The sequence below is a fragment of the Denticeps clupeoides genome, chromosome 18 (genome assembly GCF_900700375.1).
Source record: "Denticeps clupeoides chromosome 18, fDenClu1.1, whole genome shotgun sequence".
NCBI classification, from domain to species: Eukaryota; Metazoa; Chordata; class Actinopteri; order Clupeiformes; family Denticipitidae; genus Denticeps; species Denticeps clupeoides.
In genome coordinates, this window is record NC_041724.1 from 5,153,524 (window position 1) to 5,175,033 (window position 21,510).

The 21,510-nt window shown below is 46.5% G+C and overlaps 2 protein-coding genes across 5 annotated transcripts in view; one reads left to right on the forward strand and one right to left on the reverse strand.

Annotated features, from left to right (window-relative positions):
* Nucleotides 1–5,772, forward strand: part of slc44a1b (solute carrier family 44 member 1b) — a 19,397-nt gene extending 13,625 nt beyond the window's left edge. For all 3 annotated transcript variants that reach the window (XM_028961073.1, XM_028961074.1, XM_028961075.1), the window contains exons 13-16: nucleotides 738–875; nucleotides 980–1,216; nucleotides 1,458–1,544; nucleotides 2,363–5,772. In XM_028961073.1, coding sequence (XP_028816906.1) covers nucleotides 738–875; nucleotides 980–1,216; nucleotides 1,458–1,544; nucleotides 2,363–2,386 — 486 coding nt within the window. In that variant the 3' untranslated portion in view covers nucleotides 2,387–5,772. The remainder of the gene's footprint in view (nucleotides 1–737; nucleotides 876–979; nucleotides 1,217–1,457; nucleotides 1,545–2,362) is intronic.
* Nucleotides 4,158–21,446, reverse strand: tbc1d2 (TBC1 domain family, member 2). 2 transcript variants are annotated; one of them, XM_028961071.1, is made up of 15 exons: nucleotides 21,362–21,446; nucleotides 20,604–20,834; nucleotides 19,575–19,983; nucleotides 17,052–17,166; nucleotides 14,018–14,141; nucleotides 12,503–12,636; nucleotides 12,078–12,286; nucleotides 10,051–10,428; nucleotides 9,168–9,278; nucleotides 8,846–9,018; nucleotides 8,259–8,759; nucleotides 7,113–7,233; nucleotides 6,825–7,010; nucleotides 6,504–6,625; nucleotides 4,158–6,116 (listed from the first exon to the last, which is right to left on the reverse strand). In XM_028961071.1, the coding sequence occupies exons 3-15, from the start codon at nucleotides 19,977–19,979 to the stop codon at nucleotides 5,876–5,878; spliced, it is 2,820 nt and encodes a 939-aa protein (XP_028816904.1). In that variant the 5' UTR covers nucleotides 19,980–19,983; nucleotides 20,604–20,834; nucleotides 21,362–21,446; the 3' UTR covers nucleotides 4,158–5,875. The 2 variants fall into 2 exon arrangements, with proteins under 2 accessions (XP_028816904.1, XP_028816905.1); XM_028961072.1 differs by lacking the exons at nucleotides 14,018–14,141; nucleotides 17,052–17,166; nucleotides 19,575–19,983; nucleotides 20,604–20,834; nucleotides 21,362–21,446 and adding an exon at nucleotides 13,646–13,975.
* Nucleotides 21,447–21,510: the final 64 nt, after the last annotated feature.

Below are 21,510 nucleotides of genomic sequence, written 5' to 3' on the forward strand. Positions count from 1 at the left end.
CCTTAATACTGTATCTGAAGTCTCTTTCCGAAATTCAGATTTGGTACAGAATTACAGCCACTTTGATCCAGTCCCACAATCAGATTTCCCCAGGACGCGCCGTTTTGGTGTCTGCAGCTTTAAATGTTAATGAGGGGGAAGGTGGAAATGACGTCATCAACACCAAAAATACATCTGTGCTCATTTTTACGTCCAACCGCTGAGCAACTGGAATTCTTCACACGTTTGGAAGCCATGACGGTCGGTGGAGATAATGATTTAGGGGAGGGGTGGGAGAGAGGGTTTCCTCTCTGCGGAAAAAGGCAGGAGAAACGGGAGGTAACAAATTCCAGATCTGACCGTCTGAGCTCTGAACGGCAAAACAGAATGGCCAAAGCACTCTGTATACATATCACCATTTCTGGACAAGAAATAATGTTACGTAATAAATAATGTTCATGATATGGGACCTTTAATTAGGCTAATAACGAATGATTATTCCTAGCAGCGGACTTTATAACCCAAAGGATCTAAAGAATATTTAGATTAAATTGCAACTTTCTTATTGTCGAACTTGTGTACAGAATCTACAACAGAGTGAATAAAAAGATTGTATTCATAGTTGGGGTCCTAGTGAACCGGAATTGATCTCTTCTTCGATGGTAACTTAAGCACGTTGTAAGTCACTCTGGATAAGGGCGTCTGCCAAATGCCGTAAATGTAAACTCTGCGCGGGTTTTTCTTTTTCACCCCTCTAGAACGCATATGCAGCGACAGCCATCAACAGCACGAGCTTCTGCACCTCAGCTCGGGATGCTTTTGTGATCCTGGTGGAGAACGCGCTTCGAGTGGCTGCCATCAACACCGTGGGCGACTTTGTGCTTTTCCTCGGCAAGGCAGGTTTTTCCCCCCAAAAAAAGCAAATATGCGATGTTAAAAATAACCCCGCTTGACCGATGGTGACACGACGTAGCTCACGAGCCACTCTGCACGTCTGTAGATCTTGATCGTGACCTCCACGGCTTTCGCGGGGGTGCTGGCACTGAACTACCAAAGGGATTACACCGAGTGGGTCCTTCCGCTGATCATCGTCTGCCTCTTCGCCTTCCTGGTGGCGCACTGTTTCCTGTCGGTCTTCGAGATCGTGGTGGACGTGCTCTTCCTCTGCTTCGCCATCGACACCAAATACAACGACGGCACACCGGGCAAGGAGTTCTACATGGACAAAGCCCTCATGGTCAGTCGTTGGGTCTTTGCCGCCTGTGCCCGTGGCATTTTTCCGTGTGCGATCGGCGCGCCTCGCGGAGATTATGGCTCTGAAAGGTCACTCTGTTCTTTTCCCGAGGTTTAATCAGCGGCTCCGAACAAAGCTTTTGTGTTCTGCTCAACAGTTGATGGGGTGCCCGAATCCCAAATCTGAGGTTATTATCAGGGAAGACGCGCAGACACTGAAAACCCCTTCTGTTTGCTCCCCGTAGGAGTTTGTGGAAAACAGCAGGAAGGCGGCGGCCGCCGTGGAGCGCGGCCGGGGTCGCGTCAAGGAAGAGGCGGAGCTTACTGCAATGGTGAGTGGGAGCTTGGTCGGCGCGGAGTGGGTGGACCTGCAGGAGTTCCAGCTCTACTACCTGCTGGTGTGTGTGCTGGTGGACTGGGCTCTGTCCGAGGACACGCTCCTGGTGTGCCTGGCACAGGACATGGTGCTTTTCATGTGTGTGTCTCTGCCCACCTCCACTCTGTTCCTGCTTTGCTCATTGCTTCAGCACACGCCCGTCACCGCATGCCAATTAACCTCCGACCCTGCCCTATGCTCCCAATGACGTTTAACCTCTGGGGTCACCTGACCGGCATGCCGGCTAACGTCAGACTTCCTTCTGTGGCCATTCTGCTCCTTTCTTTCTTTTTAATCATTTTTTGGATATTTTATTTTTTTTGCACTTTTCTCTCCCTGGCTGACTTGAAAGACTTTGCCTTATGTCCTTTCACCGGTGTCCTTAACGCAGAAGACAATTGCATGGAGTTACGTGTGTGAATGGAGAGAGAGAGAGGCAAAGAAGAGAGGTGACAAGGACCTTAGCGTTAGTTCCGCTAAAATGATCCAGTATGCAGCAGGTCTGTTTCTGTTCTAATTCAGTTCAACTTGAATATTCAGTGTGAGCCGTCAGGCAGGGTGTGTGTGTGTGTGTGTGTGTGTGTGCGTGTGTGAGTCAGCATCTGTCATCCACGCCCCTCTTCATTTCTCATTGCTCTGCATGGCTTCACTTCTTCTCACCCACCTCTTTGTGGGATTATTTCACCTGCCGCACTGCAAGTGGTCTCCTTCAGGTCCGACTGCGTGCTGCGGGGATCCCGCTGGTTTTTAAGTGGATTCTTGTTTTTTTTTCAGGCCCCAGGAACGTCTTCAGCTTGACCAAAATCTCCTAATGGGACTTAAAAAAAAAAAAAAAAAAAGACATTCCAAATGTTTATTTTTACCAACGTGTAACATGTTTACTGTGGTTTCACTCCAGGGAAAACAATATTTTAATAAGAAACTGTAAAAAAAACAAAAAAAAAAAACAAATAACAATGTAATGAAGCACTTTATATGGAAGCGCTGCATATTTTAAACGGCTGATGCATTTTTCGTAGTGATGTCCTTTTTTTATAAGACTAAAAAAAGAAAAAATCAAATGCCATGTGAAGCGCAGTATTAATGTTTAGCGCCATCTAGTGCAGCGCAGCAAAAATGGCAGGCAGCGCCACCTAGTGAAGCGCGGCGTTAATCACTCTAGAATCACTGTTTCTTTAAGGGACAAAACATGTTTTTTTATTTTATTTTTATTTTATTAAAACGTGTTGAATTTCTCACACTTTGTGTCCTGCAAGGATGAAGCACTTACAGCCTGTTTTTTTTTTTTCCTCTTAAGTCACTGACATTTAAAAAAATTTTTGGACCCAATCACCATTTCAGGTAGTATTACTAATCATTTGAGCATGAAATATTTTGCATATTTACTGAAAAATGTGAGGCCTGCACACAGTAACTGATTAATTTTTTTTTTTTTTTTTAACGGATGTTCAATTTTCTGGATGGTGTCTTGTATTTCTGTTTTTACTGTTTTCAGCTGAAAGTGTTCTTGATGATTTTTGTTTGTGAGGGCCGGCGAGTCAAAGGTGAGACGGTTGCCATGGTGACTCTGCAGAGACGTGACAGGGAGTTGAGGCAGTGAGCGAGGGAACTAGTGATCTGTGTCTTGTCGGCTTCGAACAGGGGCCATCTTCCCCTTCGAAATGCCTAATCGTTTATCTAAGCCTGGTGTGGCTGTGACCTCAGCCGGTGTTCTATCATTTTATCCTGCCCGTCAGACAATCCTACCAGCTGTCCTAGACCACTTTCTTTTTCTTTTTTGGTTAGACACACAAGGCCTTTGTAATATGGTGCATTCATGTGTTTAAATTGTTTGTGGGTTAAGCTGTGAATTGTCTGAAAATTCCACATCGGAATATTCCGGAAAATTCGTTGCACAAGGATGCTTTCATTCGTCAGTTGTGTGAGTGAAAAAGGTCAGTGAAAATCAGGACGAAATGGGTGGAAAAAATAGAGGACAAGGATTCTATAAACTGTTACTGCATGCATGTTTGTGTTCGTAACAAAGGACAAAATGGCACAACACCGGCACCGTTTTTTTCCAGAGGAAGGGCCGAGACTGTTAGAGAGCTGTCACAGCTGCTTTCTCCAAGGCACTGCGCAAGGCCTGACCTTTAACCCTTCTGCGTTTAGACTCATTATTCAGATTCACCGGGGGCACAGTTTGGCAGCTGATATGGATGATGCCTTCCAGTTATGAGTCCAAGCCTTAACTGTACTGGGTTTTACAATGAAAAGCGAAACTCATGTACAGCGTGCAGCTGTATAATCTTCCACTCATTCAGCCATCAAGCCTGGAAGGAAAATGAAAATGAGTTGCAAGTTTGCTTTAGCAATAATTTATGGCGAAAATGTGAGCTGGGCTAAAAGTATTTTCAGCCTCCGATTATATAAACGTTAACCCCAGGATGTGGATTATTTAGATGCACCGCCCAGCCGCAGGTTCGGATGAAGCCATCGCTGTGTTAGTTGTTAGCTGCGCTGCAGTGTCTGTGGAGAAACCAGGCCAAACAGAACCGATCTGAAACCAACTGAAGTCTTCCTACTTGCACTACATTTCTCCAGAGAACACTTTTTTTTTTTTTTTTTTTGCAAGGCATTTCTGCGATGTTGGGTCGGAAAGGAACGGAGGCACCAAACTCACATCTTTTGCCTTAACTGGGTCAGCAGGCTCTGCCTTCCGCTAGACCGGATTGGTTAGTAACAGTAAAGCCCTCTTGTCATTTTCGCCCAATAGGAACAGTGCTTGTAAGCCTTAACAAAACCATCCTGACTTTAGATTTTTTGGTTTTGTTTTATTTAATGCTGGTTTACTAAAAAAAAAAAAAAAAAATCAAATTGTTTTTCTATTACATGGATTACACTACACACTTGATATGTATGCAGTTTTCATTGTTTTTCCTATCAGTATTAATATACTATTAATATTAGATTGGAGCGTAGTCTTAAATTAAGAATCTGAAACGTCTTTTGAGACTGTTTTCGTCCACATACTTTATTCACTAAGCAAGAATTTGAGCGAAACTGGGTCGAGTAGACGGTGGTGGGACGAGGGGGCATAGTACCCATGTTCCAAAGGATCTCACAGGATTCTGAGGGAGCTTTGAAGGTGAGAAGCATGAATCAAGAATTTCAAAAAAAGGACAGGGCAAATTTTAATGGTTGCCACACAATTCTTATGCTTAAAGCATGTTCCGAATTGCACTACCAAGGCGGTATACATTTTAACACTCGTTACAAAATGACAAATGTGTAAAATATCTATAGGTGAGTTAAAAGCAGACTTTAGCGGATATAGACATGTTTTGTAAATGTTTTAGAGGGGAAAAAAAATAAAAATAAAAAAAAAATCTTACTCTTGTGAACTAATCTGAAACTGAACCAGTAGAGACTGTACAGATCACATGCATCTAAATGGAGAGGCTTAATTACAGGGAGGGTGGGGATCTGAACTGAAGTGTCTGTGTGTTTTGTGTCTGGGCGTGGGAGGGACTGTTCGCGATCACATTTATTTATTTATTTATTTATTTTTGCCAAAACTCATAAAAGGAAAGCAGCATACAGTATATTGGCTTTGTGTAGGCCTCTGTGTTTTGGCACCATCAATGGTGCATTTTGATTATTACTTTTCTATCGAATTCTGCTTCACGCACCCCGCCCCCGTGCTGCCGAGCCACGGTTGTGGGACGGCGGCATTCCAGGGAGCACCACGAAAAAAGAAAACTGCATGATTCCTGATCCTCGTTCATTTCCCGGCCATCAGCAAGCCACCTTGGTTAAGATGTGAACTGTTCGGCGTTAGATTCCTGTGACTTCAGCACCGACTTTAGCTGATAGGACAATAAGCTTTTTTTGGGGGGGTTTTTTAATGGTTATTTTAAAACGAATAACTTCTTCTGAGACGCTTCTCTGCTCCCCCCTTCGCCGCGGGAAGCGGGCGTCTGCCGGTGCCGCCGAGGCATATGCAGTTCGTCGCCAACTGTTCCAGAAACAGGCAATACATCAGTTTCCCCGTCTGGTGTAACACTAGCTCTTAGCTTTTACCTTGCTCTAAAGTCGTTTGTAATGTTGAACTAAGATTGTTCTTTTCCCCTCTGTCTGATTTTTTTTATATATATTATTTCATATGTATCGTGTTTTTTAAAGTAATAAAATGAAAGAAAATACTTTAAGGTCCTGGTGTGGGTGTGATTTAGCTGCAAAAAACATTTCAGGGTCCAATAACAGGCACCAGGGTTCAATCCCCACACCGTGTGTAGTGGCTTCATCTCACTTTACGGTCCCCTCCAGGTTCTTACAGGCGATCTCCTCATCGTCCTCGCTGGCTCCGTTGTCCAGCTCCTTGTCCTTGCGCTCAGACGGCTGCGAGCTCATGGACGCGTACTTCTCCTGCTCCGCCTCCAGCTCGCGCAGCCTCGCCAGCAGGCGCTCGCGGTGATGTGCCCTGCGGTTCTGCAGCTGCCTTCGGGAAAATGGGTTCATGTCGTTGAAGGCAATGTTCGTTAACTTCCTGTGGGGAGAAGTCACGGGGTGCATCGTGAGATACATATGATCCATGTAGGCCCCAAAATTACGCCACCACTTCAATTGTAACTACTGTCTGGGAACTTTACAGGAATTTTTAGGGAACACAAGCCTTTGGCGTAAAGTTGGCCGCACCGCTAGCCACAATTAATCCTTTTAACACCCCCAGAATCAGCACCGCAGACACATTCATTCAAATCAATGGATTGGTGTCATTGGGTTGAAAATAATGATGAAAATTTAAATGGGTGGAGAGCGAGCTCATTAAAAAGAATCCTCATTGCCCGTCAGCTGAAGAAACCGCAGCTCTTGGATGTCCAAAACGCATTTATTTCTGCATCTGCTCCAGACCATGAGACGGGGACCATCTCACCTGCTGTCAGTAATGGTTTTGGTGAAGAAGCGAAGGTAGTGGTAGATCTCCACCGTGTCGTGGATCTTCAGAATATCCTCCTCCTTGTACTTAAACAGCGCTAAAGCGTACCGGAAAATGACCTGCGTGGAGGTCAGATTTCAGTCTGACCCCAGCGTCTAAAAGCAGCACATCACTGATAATGAAACTTAACCAAAATGATGAAATTACGTCCATTCATATATTATTCATATGTTTGGAAAATAAAAAAAGTTCTAAAATCAGAATGCTTTATAACTAAGGGTCCGCAAGGGCTCAAAGTTGTATTAATTTAAGTGGTACCTTAGTGCCCTCATACAGAAATGCGTCCCACACCCGGAGCAGGATGTCACTTGGTAGGCTCTCCACAAACACCACCAGGAACCAGTTAAAAGTGGCCAGGGCGACGTCCACACTGTGCTCTTGCAGGTGCGCGTGCAGGCGTGGCAACTTTTCGGCCATAAAATCCTTAAGCACCCACTGGTCGGCCTGTTGCCGCAAAGTAAGGTGTGTTTTTGTTAGCAAGGAATGAAACATTCTTGATTTTGAATGATTTTTTTTCTCAGTTGTAGTAGTAACGCCATTAATTACCTGAGAATCCGTGAGTGTTTTGGTATAGTAGTCCTTAGGCATGATGGCATCTGCCACAGTCACCAAACACCAGAAAGCATCTTCCTCATCCCCCAAAACCACCAAGGCCAACGCCGCTATCCTGAGGACAGGAGCAGGGACAGTGTTGGTGCGGAATGCCGCAACACAGCAAGCAACCATTAGGGCGTTAACAGCCAGAACCAGAAGACAACAATGTTCCATGTTCAAACACCGCCTACTACCATTGTGTCCCTGAGCAAGACAGCAAGAGCAAGGCTGAGTGTCTCCAGGGGGACTGTCCCTGTAACTACAGGTTGTATAAAGTACAAATGTAATTGGATAAAGTAAATGTAAATTTGTTGACCAGAACAGGTACAGCAATCTACAGCAAACTACTGATTGTATGTCGCTCTGGATAAGGGCGCCTGGATAAGTAGTAGTAGGTGGTAGTAGCCTAGTGGGTAAGACACTGGCCTGTGAACCAGAAGACCCGGGTTCAAATCCCACTTACTACCATTGTGTCCCTTAGCAAGACACTTAACCTTAAGTTGCTCCAGGGAGACTGTCCCTGTAAATACTGATTGTAAGTCGCTCTGGATAAGGGCGTCTGATAAATGCTGTAAATGTAAAATGTAAATATCTTAAAATTCTTGTTATTTTTCTGCCACTTTGGTGTTTTATTGGGGCTGGTTAAGAGCACAGTTTAAAATTTTGGCCCAAAAGCCCCTTCACTCTGGGATGAGATCTGGTGGCTGACCAACATCATGCACAAACATGCCTCTTAACAGCATCTTCATCCATAATCATGTGGCTATGCAAAGCACATTACAGTTATACATGGAATCAAACTCTAGGTTATTATTGTACTGTAGTATTCATGTAATAATAAAAGCATGTATTTGATCTACTAAAATTGCAGAGGTTGGATTAGGCCACTAAAACCATGAAGCCCAGGAATAAAATTCAGCAGGAGGGGATTTTCAGTTAACTCCTCACACACACATGAAGGTATTCAGCACCTTTTAAATACATTTTAGAATAATGTATTAATGTTAAAATCATATGAATCATGACCAGCATCCAAACATGAGACATGTAAAGTCAAAAATATCTCTATGGGTGTGTGGATGGCTGAGAACACACTACCTGTTCAGACCCTGGCAGTATCCAATGTTATGGTTGTGCCAGGAAAATGCGAGCAGTATCCTGTGCAGCTTCTCTAGGGCGGGGCTTGAAGGCGAGCTAAAGTGCTGATTGGTTGTGAGTGTCCGGGGCAGGTCCAGCTGTATCTGGTGTGAAGCTGGGTGTGGGGACGTGTTGCTCTTCTGGCAAAGCATCCGGTACTTATCTGGGTGCCGCTCCCGGATAGAGCGGGTGCGTGTCCATGACAGCCAGCGCCACACACGTGCCCGATACTCGCGCGGCACGCCGCCCCGAAGCAGCGCCTTCAGCTCCGGGGAAGGCGAGAGCTCGTCAGAGGGGCGCCCAGCCATGTACTGGGCCCAGCGGGCCAGCAGGGGACGATCTCCTGCCTCCTGGTTCAGCAGGTTGTGGGATCGGATCTCCAAGGCCTGGATCTTGGACAGCAGCTTCATATCCTCCACCTCATAGTTGGCGATGAGTTTGAACCCGTACTCGTCGTACTCGCTGCGAACACACGGGGCGGCGCGTCAGAGAGGAGTGCGTACGACTTGGCTTGATTGTGAGAGTGTAATTGTGTGGTAAGGTGTTACCTGGCTGGTTTGATTGCCAGGACGTCCTTCTGCTCCCCTTGCAGGGCCTCCTCTATGAGGTTCCTGAGTTCGTTTCTGTGTGTGTCGCTTAAGGTTTTACTGTCCTGTAGCTCACGCAGTACGGCCAGATACTTGCTTTCTCTTTGGCAGCCTCTGGCCTCCAGGTATGCACACTGTAACACACACACACACACACACACACAGCTTACTGTCCTTAGTGTTTCTTCCGTCCCAGACAGAACAGTCTAATTATAATTATAATGATTAATTCTGCATGACAGCATACCAGACAGAAGTTACGATGACTACCAAGCATCCTCACCTTCATCATCAGACTCTTCTCCTGCTCAGAGCTGCTTCTCCACAACCTCGTCAGCTGGTAGATCTCAGAGTTCAGGAACCTGTTTTGTGTCTTGTAGGCATCAATGTCATCCTAGGTTAGGAGAAAGGTATAATGGGTATAAGGAAGATGGAGACACCTTGGATTATGGGTAAGATAATTCCTATATATGGATCCTGACTGCAGAACGTTGGTGCAGGACATTTACATTTACGGCATTTATGAGACGCGCTTATCCAGAGTGACTTACAATCAGTAGTTACAGGGACAGTCCCGCCCTGGAGCAACTTAGGGTTAAGTGTCTTTCTCAGGGACACAATGGTAGTAAGTGGGATTTGAACCTGGGTCTTCTGGTTCATAGGAGAGTATGTTACCCTCTAGGCTCCTGCCACCCTAGGCACCCATGACATTTCCTGGCACTGCATAAAGGTGCGTGGGACCATGCTAATTAATTCTACATGGATTTTGTCCACAGGGTTGGGTCCCTAAGCATGTCCTTTGCAGGAACAGGAGATTCTACATAAGGCATTTGCACTGTTTATTCTCTCAGTCATACATCATGAGGATGAGGGCTGCAACTGGAGCTGGTCCAAGAACATCCCATCGGTCAGAGATGGGCTCCAAGAACCCATTGGTGAGAGTTTACCGCATCAAGAGTATTGCAGGTTGTACAAGGCTCTGTCTGAAGGCCTTTGCTGGACAATTTGCAGACCTTGTTTAGATCCCGGCCAGGTCTCCCATGCTTCAAAAGATGTTCTGTAACCCTTAAATACAAAATTCTGGTTGTATTGTGAAATGCCTTGTGTTCTCCTCTGTTGGACTTCATTATTGGATACACCAAATGAGAGACATATCACACACACACCTTCAGATTCTGAACGTCTTGCATCAACCTTTTGAAAGCCTCCATGCTGATGGTGCACTGCTGGTCGGTCACGCAGTTGGCCATCTGCTCTGACAGTTTGAGAATGACCTCCTGTTTAGCCTGGTTCTTCTGTAGTAGCAGCTGAACATTCTCCTGGAGGTCGGAGGCGTTGGTGTCGCGCTGCTGCAGCGCGGCTCGCAGGTCCTCGTTCTCGCCTTGGAGACGGTCAACGCGGGCTTGCAGGTCTGCCGCTTGTCGCTCGCGGTGACGGAGCAGTTCCAAGCGTTCGCACTCGCCAGATGCCGCGAGGAACTCCACGCAGGAACGCTTCTCCAGCTGCGACGACTCGAGAGCCTTATGGAGCAGCAGCACCAGCTCCTAAAACGTGTACACAGACACAAACTCATGAATACACACTTGTCCGATTGATATATATCAATGGGCAGTGGTGGCCTAGCGGTTAAGGAAGTGGCCCGTAATCCGTAGGTTGCCGGTTCAAATCCCGATCCGCCAAGGTGCCACTGAGGTGCCACTGAGCAAAGCACCGTCCCCACACACTGCTCCCCGGGCGCCTGTCATGGCTGCCCACTGCTCACTCAGGGTGATGGGTTAAATGCAGAGGACAAATTTCACTGTGTGCACCGTGTGCTGTGCTGCTGTGTATCACATGTGACTATCACTTCACTTCACATATGCTAAAATATGGACTTTTTAACATTGTATGATAACCATTCAATTTTCACCCTCTCAAATTTCACCATGTGTTTAAACTCGGCAGTGTAAATGTAATACTTCATGGCCACTGGTGGTACTTTATGGTCCCAATAAATATGCCAAATGCTTTAATCAAATGCAATACTTCTTGGGATGCTTCAACAGATTCATCAGATATACTTCACTACCAGTCAAAAGTCTGGGCACCCCTACTCTGTGTTGGTTATGGAGACTAAGATGGAGCCATCTTGAAGAACCCAACGCAGGAAACATATTTAGCATTTTTGCATGAGGAGAAAGTGAAGTATGCTTGAATCTGCTTTTTCTACCTTCATCGCTGCTTTGTTGACTATTGTCAGTGGTGGCGGTGGATTCCTAGCAGTTAAGGAGGCGGCCATGCAATCAGAACGTTGTCGGTTTGAATCCCGAGCCGCCAAGGTGCCACTGAGGTGACACTGAGCAAAAGCATTTACATTTTACATTTTTACATTTACAGCATTTACCAGACGCCCTTATCCAGAGCGACTTACAATCAGTAGTTACAGGGACAGTCCCGCCCCGGAGCAACTTAGGGTTAAGTGTCTTGCTCAGGGACACAATGGTAGTAAGTGGGATTTGAACCTGGGTCTTCCGGTTCATAGGCAAGTGTGTTACCCACTAGACTACTACCATCCAAAAAAGGCAGTGAGGGTGTGTGGGGGACAACCACCCATCCCCACACACTGTCATGGGTGCCCACTGCTCACCAAGGGTTAATGGGTTAAAAGCAGATGAAAAGAATGTTCAGCATAAACCTTCAGGACAGTTGGTCCCCATTGTATAACTTAAGGTGGTCAAGAGAAGCTAAAAGTGTGAAATGCTGCCATCACAGCAAACGCTCCCTGATTTGGAGACACGCAAAATGTTAAAATATTTGCTTTTTTTTTGTTTGTTTATTACATAACCTCACGTGTGTTCTTTCAGTTTTGCTGGGAAAAAAAGCAAGACCCATAGGCGTCACACTTTTGTCATTTACATGTGTTTGTGTGTATATATGGTTCTTTTAATTACAGGTGACTTTTTCAGCTCATATTTCAGACTGCAACAGCCCTTGACTAAACCAGTGAATGTATTGAGTTCATTTTCGATAAAGTAGACCTGCTGCTGTTAGTCCACCTGCTGGTCTAATTTGTCACTTCCCCCTCCAAACTTCTGTTATATGTGTGTATTCTTGTCCCCGGTAAATACTGTCAAAGTCGTGTGTTCTAGTATTGTTAGCACAGTAGTGTAGTCTTAGTGTAGCGAATATGTATGGCATTGTCCGTGGTCTGTACCTTCTGGGCCTTGACCTCCTCTGTGAGTGTGAGCAGCTCAAGCTGCTGACGGGTGCTGTGTTCCTTGGAACGCCGGTCGATGGGCAGGGTCGCGTAAAGTCCCTTCTTCTTCCTGCGCCCGCTGCTTTCCTCGAACGGGTTCTCAGGGACGTCACTCAGAGCCACAGGAGAAAAGACACCAGGGGACTCGCAGGAGGGCGTCCGAGGGGCTTTGGAGAAGACAGATGTGATTACATTGCTTTCAAATGTATTTGTGTGCATGAAAAATAAACACTGTCTCCATGTCACCATGACCTCCAGCGTCTCTCCACAGTGCTCCTATCACATATTCTGTACATAATTTCAAATACTCCAAGAACTTATTTAAAATATGAAACCCAAATTGAGTGTTGAGAGGTGAGTGACCGTGTTAGAGCAGTACATACACGGTGTGTCGTTCTGGGAGGCTTGCATGTCCAGTGTGTGTAGGGCACGGGTGGGGGAAGGAGCTGGGGGGGTTACGTCCAAGTGAAACACGCTCCTGCTCTGGTCCTGAGAAGGACACCTCTGACGCAGATTTCTTGGAAACACACAAGTCACATGCAATTAAACAGATGCTGGATGTGAACCCCACACATAGTGTTGGTACCTGTGTTCAGAGTACTCACTCAACTACTTACGCGAGTTCTGGAACATACAAAAGTAATGTTTATAAAAGTAAGGACAAAAAGACCCATTTTTTCTTAAAGATAAAAACAAGACATTTACATCATTTACATTTATGACATTTATCAGAAGCCCTTATCCAGAGCGACTTACGATCAGTAGTGACAGGGACAGTCCCCCCTGGAGACAGTAGTAAGTGGGGTTTGAACGCGTGTCTTTGTGTTCTTCTGGTTCTGGTCTAACCCGCTAGACTACTACGCCCCCCTCCCAATTAGACCTCATTTCAAATGTCATTTCAAATACAGCTATGAGAGGAATAGGAGCTTCATTTAATAACAGGTAACACACTCGCCTGTGAACCAGAAGACCCAGGTTCAAATCCCACTTACTACCATTGTGTCCCTGAGCAAGACACTTAACCCTAAATTGCTCCAGGGGGGACTGTCCCTGTAACTACTGATTGTAAGTCGCTCTGGATAAGGGCGTCCGGTAAATGCTGTAAAATGTAAGTGTAATTAAATATAGATAACATGTATACATGATTTATTTTTACCTCCGATATACATAGCCTAAAACAGCTGCCCGTTTCATCTTGCTTTTACTTCTGTTGTCTTGTGTGTTGGATGGACACACCAATGGGACTGTCTTTTCCATGTGTGTCTAAACCCCATCCCATTAGACTAAATTCTGTCTTGATGTCTGGATGGTGCGCAGTGCCATTTAATAGGTTATAAATAGCTTGTCAATTAATTATGTCACTAAAATGAATTGATACTAGAGCAACAATTATTTTTTGACAGTGTAAGGAGTAGAAAGGACAGACAGTCAAAGGTAAAAGGTTTGGGCTTTTTTTTTTTGCGAACAGAAAAATATACAGAAATCAGAGACACAAGCAGCTCTGCTTAAGTGAAGAATGTTCTCACCTGTCGAAATCTTTCTTGCTGTCACACTACCTCACAATGCTCACAATGGACAAATTTACAATCCTTTCAGCAGCCGGACACCCCGGAATGCCACTTCCTCTCCAGCCGACCCCGCCGTTCTGATGCCCGCAAACACGTACAGTTCTGTACAGTTCCTGCACCCAACCCTCGACAGAACATGCCCGCGCGCCGAAAGAAGAACTGAGCAAATAAATAGATTTGGAATGGTTCTGACTTTTCTCTCACACACACTTTCTCAGATGGGAAAAAAATTGCTTCCGCACTTCCTCGTTTTTTAAATTTCCTGGTTAATGTTGCACCATCATCACACAGTGTGTGTGTGTGTGTGTGTGTGTGCGTGTGAGTACTCACTGAAACTCAATGAGAGGGTGTTTGATTGATATGTTGGTCAGTGAAGTCCGCCTTGGTCCAGGCTGATTGGCTGCCTCCTCTCCCACCAGCCCCTCTGGCATCTTCACCAGAGGCAGGAACTCCACTGCGGACGAGCACAACGCACGGACTAATTACATCTCGCACACGTGTAACATGCAGCTCGCATGCTTGAGAGGACGAGACCGGTCTCAGTTTGGGAGGCGGCAGCTGTACGGGCCTGTCAGAGCCCATTGGGACATGCTGAACGTGAAATAAATGTGGTTGTTGGGAGGAAGTAAAGGATGTGTGTGGTGTGACAGGTTTTGAAATGGCACGTTTTCTGCGGAGGCACGTGTGAGGTGGTTTGATTGTTTCTAAGCTCAGGTGTCCAACAGGAGAAAGCTGAGGTTAGAGCAGAAAAAGGTGTGTGTGTGTATCTGTTCAATGTTGTTACTAAATCTGTTTTTTTCACAAGCATAACTGAATTTAAATGGAAGCATTATGATAAGTAAATGTGATTGTTTTTGCCATTGTAATAAACAGCACACGCATGTGTCCACCTCTTTTAACCACCACCCTTGGTGTACAGCGGGCAGCCATGAAAGGTGCCACATTTACGGTGATTGTTCAAGGGGACCTCAGTGGCACCTTGGTGGCTCGGGATTCCAACCCGCAACCCTTCACTTACAAGTCCGGCTTCCTTATCCGGCAGGACCCCAGAATACCAGGTTATACAAGGAACACAAGATCCTTTTAACCAGTGCATGGAGTGACTCCTGCAATAATCTCACAACGATATGAAAAAATGAAGCTGCCGCTGCCACAGAGCTGCCACCTTACGAACTGAATGATGTTGCTTAGCAACACTTCCGGCCTTTGTTTGTCAGAGAAAATGTTGTGTTTCTAATTAAGATATAACAGCCATAATACACTATTTTCTGTTCAGTTTTACCACTGAATAATATTTCATGAATTATATTAAAACTGGCTCTGTTTTTTGGTTCTTTTTTTATCTGAGCGTGTATTTATTATCTGTTATGTGATGAAAATACATGAAAGTTAATGACTAAACATCATGGTAACACACACACACACACACAGTCGCTCTTGATTTACATTTACATTTACTGCATTTATCAGACGCCCTTATCCAGAGCGACTTACAATCAGTAGTTACAGGGACAGTCCCCCCTGGAGCAACTTAGGGTTAAGTTTCTTGCTCAGGGACACAATGGTAGTAAGTGGGATTTGAACCCGGGTCTTCTGGTTCATAGGCGAGTGTGTTACCCACTAGGCTACTACCACCCTAGTAGCCAGACGCCCTAGTAAACGTCTTGCAACAAGGCTACAGTTAAAGCACACAAGCCTTGCCCTCCTGCCACAGACATATCAGGGCAGGCTGGGAAAATACCAGAGAGCTTTTAAAACAAAAGCCAGACACCAACTTTTCCTGGCCTAATAAAGGTATTTATTTGCCTTCTAAAGAGGAGGGTGCTTCTCCTGGCTGAAGATCCGTACCGTTCCACTGGTACCACCATGTGGAGAACATCCACTGGATCCCACGAGACCCGAACAGTAAATAAACGCTTTGCCGGCATCATTACAGCGGCTGTAAGTGTTTATTTCCCTGATAAACAGGCCCAGTGCCTCGCAGGAAATGTTCTAGACACGCATCAAAAAGATCACCTCAAATTAAACCCTCCTGGGGGGGTTAAAGATCCGGCAGGCGGCAGATGGTTAAGAGAGGAAATCTAAAAACAGAACCGCACAGTGATCCCAGGGGGTTTACGGTCATTTTGCCAGCTTCCAGTAACACAACCCAGGATGCCAAAATCCCAACGTTAACCACGGAAATTCCTGGCTTTTCTGCATGTAGAATGATTGTAACATCGGAAATAAAAGGAATCGGTAGGGATAATCGGTGGTGGCTCTGGGACCAGAGTCCCGCCCTCCAGGGATTCCCTCCCCGGCAGCGAGGCGTGTGGGGTTCAAGGAGGCCGTGGGCGTCTCTGCGGGTCGGCTGGCCACGCTCTGCTCGGAACGCCATGAGCTCATGCGGCATTTCCCAATATTTCCCAACGCACCTCCTGGATGGAGCAACACACCCGCACCCCTCTCCCCGTCTGAGCATGCCCATGGACTCATGGCCTCGGAATTCCCCTCGAAGGCGGAGCTTCCGTTCTTACGCTGGTGCTAAGCGTTTTTCGTAATGAGCTGCCTCCTCAGGGAACATTCAGCTCCGAAAGGTACCGCAGTCATAACGAACGCATTTTATTCCCAATATGGATATTATTAATTTCTGACTTCATACCTGCGTAGCTTGACTTAAATCAACAACTGCTGTTCAACGGAAGCAGACCATCACAAGCCCTATTAAAGTATAAAGAGCATTACAAAAAAAAAAATCACACACACTGTGAATATCAAGGATGATCTCAGAGGGGAGAGAGAAAGCCGCAGTTTCCGTTTAAAAGGCCCCGCACAGAACCCTAAACCCGGCCCAGCATAATAAATCTGCTCCCATGTTCAGCTTTTTCGGAAGCTGCTACGGATTGTTGCGCATTCTACTGCGTTACTTACTGTCCTGAGAGACGAAGGGATCATTTCCACCCGTAAAGGCTCATCAAGCTGAGGACCTCGAGCTGGCAACCGACTCATGTTTCCATCGTCCATGAGTCAGCGGACAACTCCTGTCTAGAGAATTACTGACCTCCACAAACTCACTCCCTACACTCTCACACACACACACACACACACACACACACACGGCATATGGAATGAAGACCACGTTTTCCAGAGGACGAAGATCAGCTACACAGATCCTTCTCCAGCCGACATGCAGGGACATGAAGCATGGCTGGTCGGGGGTCACAGAGGGAATGTTGCTGAGCTTCTTCTGACCAAGAAAACTCATGGAACCCCTGACTACTGCTTACCAGATGAAAATACTGCACAATAAAAGTTTCCTTGTGAGTGTATTTGACTTTAAATATGCTTTTCGCAGCATATTTACGAGCGCGTGGCGGCGTTCTACCTGGGCCAGCGTTAGGACCCTCCGTCTGCAGGCTCTCTCCTCTCCGCGTCCGGTGCTGCCAGCGTTTCAGCTGCAGCTGCTGCAGCCAGTACAGCATTGCGTGTCGGTTCGCAGCCTGCAAAACACAACATGCTCCTATTAGCGTATGTCGGCATCATAATGGCAGCATTCCTGCCAGATTAGTACTTCTTAGCATATAATAGCATGTAATATTATACATTTAAATCTTTCTGTTGAAAGTATAAACTTTCTGTATAAACTTTTGCATGTTTTGTACATATTTAAGTACCTCAGATTGCGGCACCCTCGCAGTATAATCTACTCTTGAACACATTGTATTAGAAGACAGGTTAACCTTCCTGAAATCATTCAAATGCAATAGCACAATGCAATGTAACGTGTGAATAATCTGTTAATAACGTATATACCTGTTTTCATTGCACGGCTTCACTATCTTCTTACTTAAATGATATTTGAGCCACCAAACAGGTTTCGTGTCACAGTTTCTTATCATCAGATATTGCCACTCCCTAGTTTCATCTCAATCAAACTCCTGGCTGGAAACAAACTGTGCATATGACTGTCAGGAATGTGTGACGGTGGAAAAAAGGGAGTCCTGCAAACACACGACTCACATACCGGGTTTTCATAAATTAAAAAGGGCACGGTGGCCCTCGCGACAATGACAAATGACAGACAAAGGAAGGGACATTAAAAACCAGAGGAAACATGCAGGTAATCAGGAGCACAGACAACACAGACAACACAAAACTGCAGTCTGGGTAACAGGAAGTTGGAGGACCCGGGCACCTGTCATGGCTGCCCACTGCTCATCATATAAAGTATAAATAAAATGAAGTGATTGTCACATGTGATACACAGCAGCACAGCACACGGTGCACACAGTGAAATTTGTCCTCTGCATTTAACCCATCACCCTGATTCGAACCGGCAACCTTCTGATTACGGGCCCGCTTCCTTAACCGCTAGGCCACCACTGCCCCATCAAGGGTGATGGTTAAAAGCAGACGACACATTTCACTGTGTGCACCTCACACTTTCATGTGAGGTGATGTAATAAACCAAAAAATATCAAACAAGGCAAAAAGTTGAAGATTTGCGTCTCTCTCTAAATCAAGGATCTTTTGCTGCGTTTCACACTCACTGTTTTATATACACAATTTTAATAAGCATCTCATCATGTGAAAGTGAAGTGATTGTCATTGTGAAACACTGCAGCACAGCACACGGCGACACAACGAAATGTGTCCTCTGTTTTTAACCATCACCCTGAGTGAGCAGTGGGCGGCCATGACAGGCGCCCGGGGAGCAGTGTGTGGGGACGGTGCTTTGCTCAGTGGCACCTCAGTGGCACCTTGGTATCTCAGGATTCGAACTGGCAACCTTCTGATTATGGGGCCGCTTCCTTAACCGCCCCATTTTGATTTAGTGATGACAATAGGATTCTTCAAAATGGCTCCATCTTAGCCTAGGTGCATCCAAACGTTTGACTGGTCATCATGCCGCTCTCTAATGTAAGTCTGAACGGAGCAGACTAATGTGCTGAAGCGCCGGCCCTCCCTGAACTCACATTTCCCATAATGTTCCATTAACAGTCACCTATTGATTATTCTGCTGCTACAATGAGGCACTGTTCCATAATGCCCACTGGACGTGTACATCTGTCTTCACGGCCCTCTGACCCATCGTCCCCTTCTGTCTGCAAGTGTCTGTATTTCGTCCCATTCTAACAACCAGCACAGTGGCTGCTTGCTCAATTGAGCAAGAGAGAGAAGCAAATCGGCTCTTCGGGGTCTGAATCGGTCATAAATTTCGTTGATGAAAACAACACTACTAGCAGCAGTCACGTCCGTGGCCTGACGGGTAGAGGAAGCGCAGAAGCAGGACATACTGGGAACAATGATTTATTAATAATAACACAAAGGAACACGGCACGAGGGCCAGAACAAAGGGAACAAACGAAAACCCGCAGGCGTGTGGTGATTGCCAGAACTGAAAACGACTACACGCACGAGCCGCATGGTCCACGCATGGTGTCGCGGCGGGACAACAGGTCCTTGTAACAGGGCTCCAGCCATGAACGCCTGATCAGCTGCACCTGTCCATGGCTGGAGCCCAGCGGGTAAGACACTCGCCTATGAACCAGAAGACCGGAAGACCACAAAGTCACAGGTTCAAACAGGTTGTCTGGGGCCAAGCGGGTAAGGAAGCGGAACCCTGTAATCAGAAGGTTGCCGGTTCGAATCCCGGTCCGCCAAGGTGCAACTGAGGTGCCACTGAGCAAAGCACCGTCCCCACACACTGCTCCCCGGGCGCCTGTCATGGCTGCCCACTGCTCACTCAGGGTGATGGTTAAAAGCAATTTCGGGATTAATAAAGTATAAATAAAAACAAATAAATAAATATATTGTGTCTCCAGGGGGACTGCCCTCCCGGGGGACAAGTTGCTGTGGATATTGGCGTCTCATAAATGCCGCAAATGTAAATGAACGAGGAGCTCACCTTGAGGATGACGGTGCGCTCGGGTGTTTGGATGAGGAAGGATCCCTCCTCTCCCTGCAGCGGGTAGCTGAAGGTGGCGCTGGTGAGCCCCACGCACCCCAGGGGGGCCACGTCCTGCGCGGTGCGGTAGTAGTACAGCTGGCTCTTCTGCTCCTCGTAGGTGAACCATCGGCTCTTCCAGATCTTCAGCGGGCCCCCCTGCTTGCACAGGTACCCGCAGAGCTTGGCCCCAGGATCGGGCGGGGCGTGGCTGTTGCCCGTTGGCATCTCCGCCTGCTGGCTACCTCCATCACACTGGCCGCCATTTGGCTGGGCCGTGATAGCATCACACGGTCCCGGGGGATGTGGGTCTGACGTTTCCTCCCTTCCCTCGCTGGGATTTCCTCCCTGGTCGCCTCCCTCCATCGCACTGGCGAGGGGAAGCCCCAAAAAACGAACACAAAGAACTGAAACAATGCCGCACGGCAAAATAACGAGGATCTTCGTCCGGAACTGGAAGGCGATGTAATAGGAAGCATGTTACGCATCGATTATAAACCATGAACAAGCCATGTGTGGGATAACGTCATGGTCGTGTGGTAATAGCCACCCCGCCTATACGAACCAGGTGACCCCCAAAGTTCAAGCCCCACTTACGAGCACTGAGTGAGAAACCATGAGTCGCTCCGCTTTAGGGCGTCGGCCAAATGCCATGAATGCAAATTTAAACAACTTCCATACATTTAATTTTTATACAGTACTGTACAAAAGGTACAAAACCAAGCAATTTTGTTAACATAACCCCTCTCTGGGCAGCAGCACAATTTTGCTCTCCATCTGTAGGCTTTTTGCTTGCAGGAGATCATTCATTAGTTTAAAAAGTTACACCCAGTTCTTCTACCACTTTTCACCTTTAATTCGTTTCACTGCTGCCTAAAACTTTTGCGCAGTGCTGTGCCAAAATCGCAACCAATCGAGAGCCGACCCGAAAAACCCGATCCTCCGGAACAATGACATGAAACCCGGACAGAGACGCGAGCGGGACCTCACCCCCGAGTTCCCGGCAAAACCGGGTCCCGTTCCCGCGCCGCGGCTGCCGCTTTCGCGGGAGCGCACTTCCTCCTCCCGCCGAGCCACCCAGCGAGGTGACAGCGCGTAGGGGCGCCCGTCCCTCGGCCACCCAGCGAGGTGACGGCGCCCGTCCTCCGGAGTCCCGGGCTCTGGTTGCTCAAGCGCTGACGCCGAACGCGCGAATCAGGTTCCGGCGTCAGCCGACCAGCCCTGGGCAGTTTATGCATTCAAATCACTCTCATAATCGCATTATTATATCGACAGTTTTATTTTCAATGCCATTTGACTAAAGTATTTTCACAAATACACAAACAGATATATAGCACATTATAGCAACAAAAAAAAGTTATAGCAAAAAAAAAGGTTATAGCAAAAAAATAATAATAATAATTTTTTTGTCCAAAATAAACAAAACTGCGTGTGTGTCTGTGTGTGTGAGACACAGTTTTATTTATTGGAGAAAAAGGCCACACACACGTATACTTTTTTTGCCAAAATAAATAAAACTGTGCCTATTTGTTTCTGAAGGGTGCACGTCCTACATTCTAATAAGTGCAATTTATCCACAGTAAAATATTTGAAGGAAACCAGCGTTTTATTCAACTGCATGCTCAGAATAGCAGCCTGCCGTGTTTATATATTTTTTTCATTGTAAAGTTTGCACGATTAAATGTAAAATTTACACTTTTAATTGCCTTGGCTGCGGATCAACGATTAAGTAATAATTTTTACCGCACCTTGTACCCTGCACCTCCAGCTCGAATTCACGTCGTGGGGTCGGAATGTGCGGAGATCCCGACTTTTTATTATCATTTTATTTCTAACCCTCCTCCTCCTGTACGACAGGGGGCGCTGACGTTTCTCGTTTTGCGTCGGTCGGGTCAGA

What these genes read in the sequence shown, in the direction of transcription:
- tbc1d2 (XM_028961071.1), bottom strand. Translation starts at nt 19,979, where the DNA reads ATGGAGGGAGGCGACCAGGGAGGAAATCCCAGCGAGGGAAGGGAGGAA. An exon ending in CTGGCAATCAAACCAGCCAG is followed by an intron (nt 8,760 to 8,845) that starts GTAACACCTTAC and finishes GTGTGTTCGCAG; the next exon opens with CGAGTACGACGAGTACGGGT. An exon ending in TTCTGTATGAGGGCACTAAG is followed by an intron (nt 6,626 to 6,824) that starts GTACCACTTAAA and finishes ACCTCCACGCAG; the next exon opens with GTCATTTTCCGGTACGCTTT.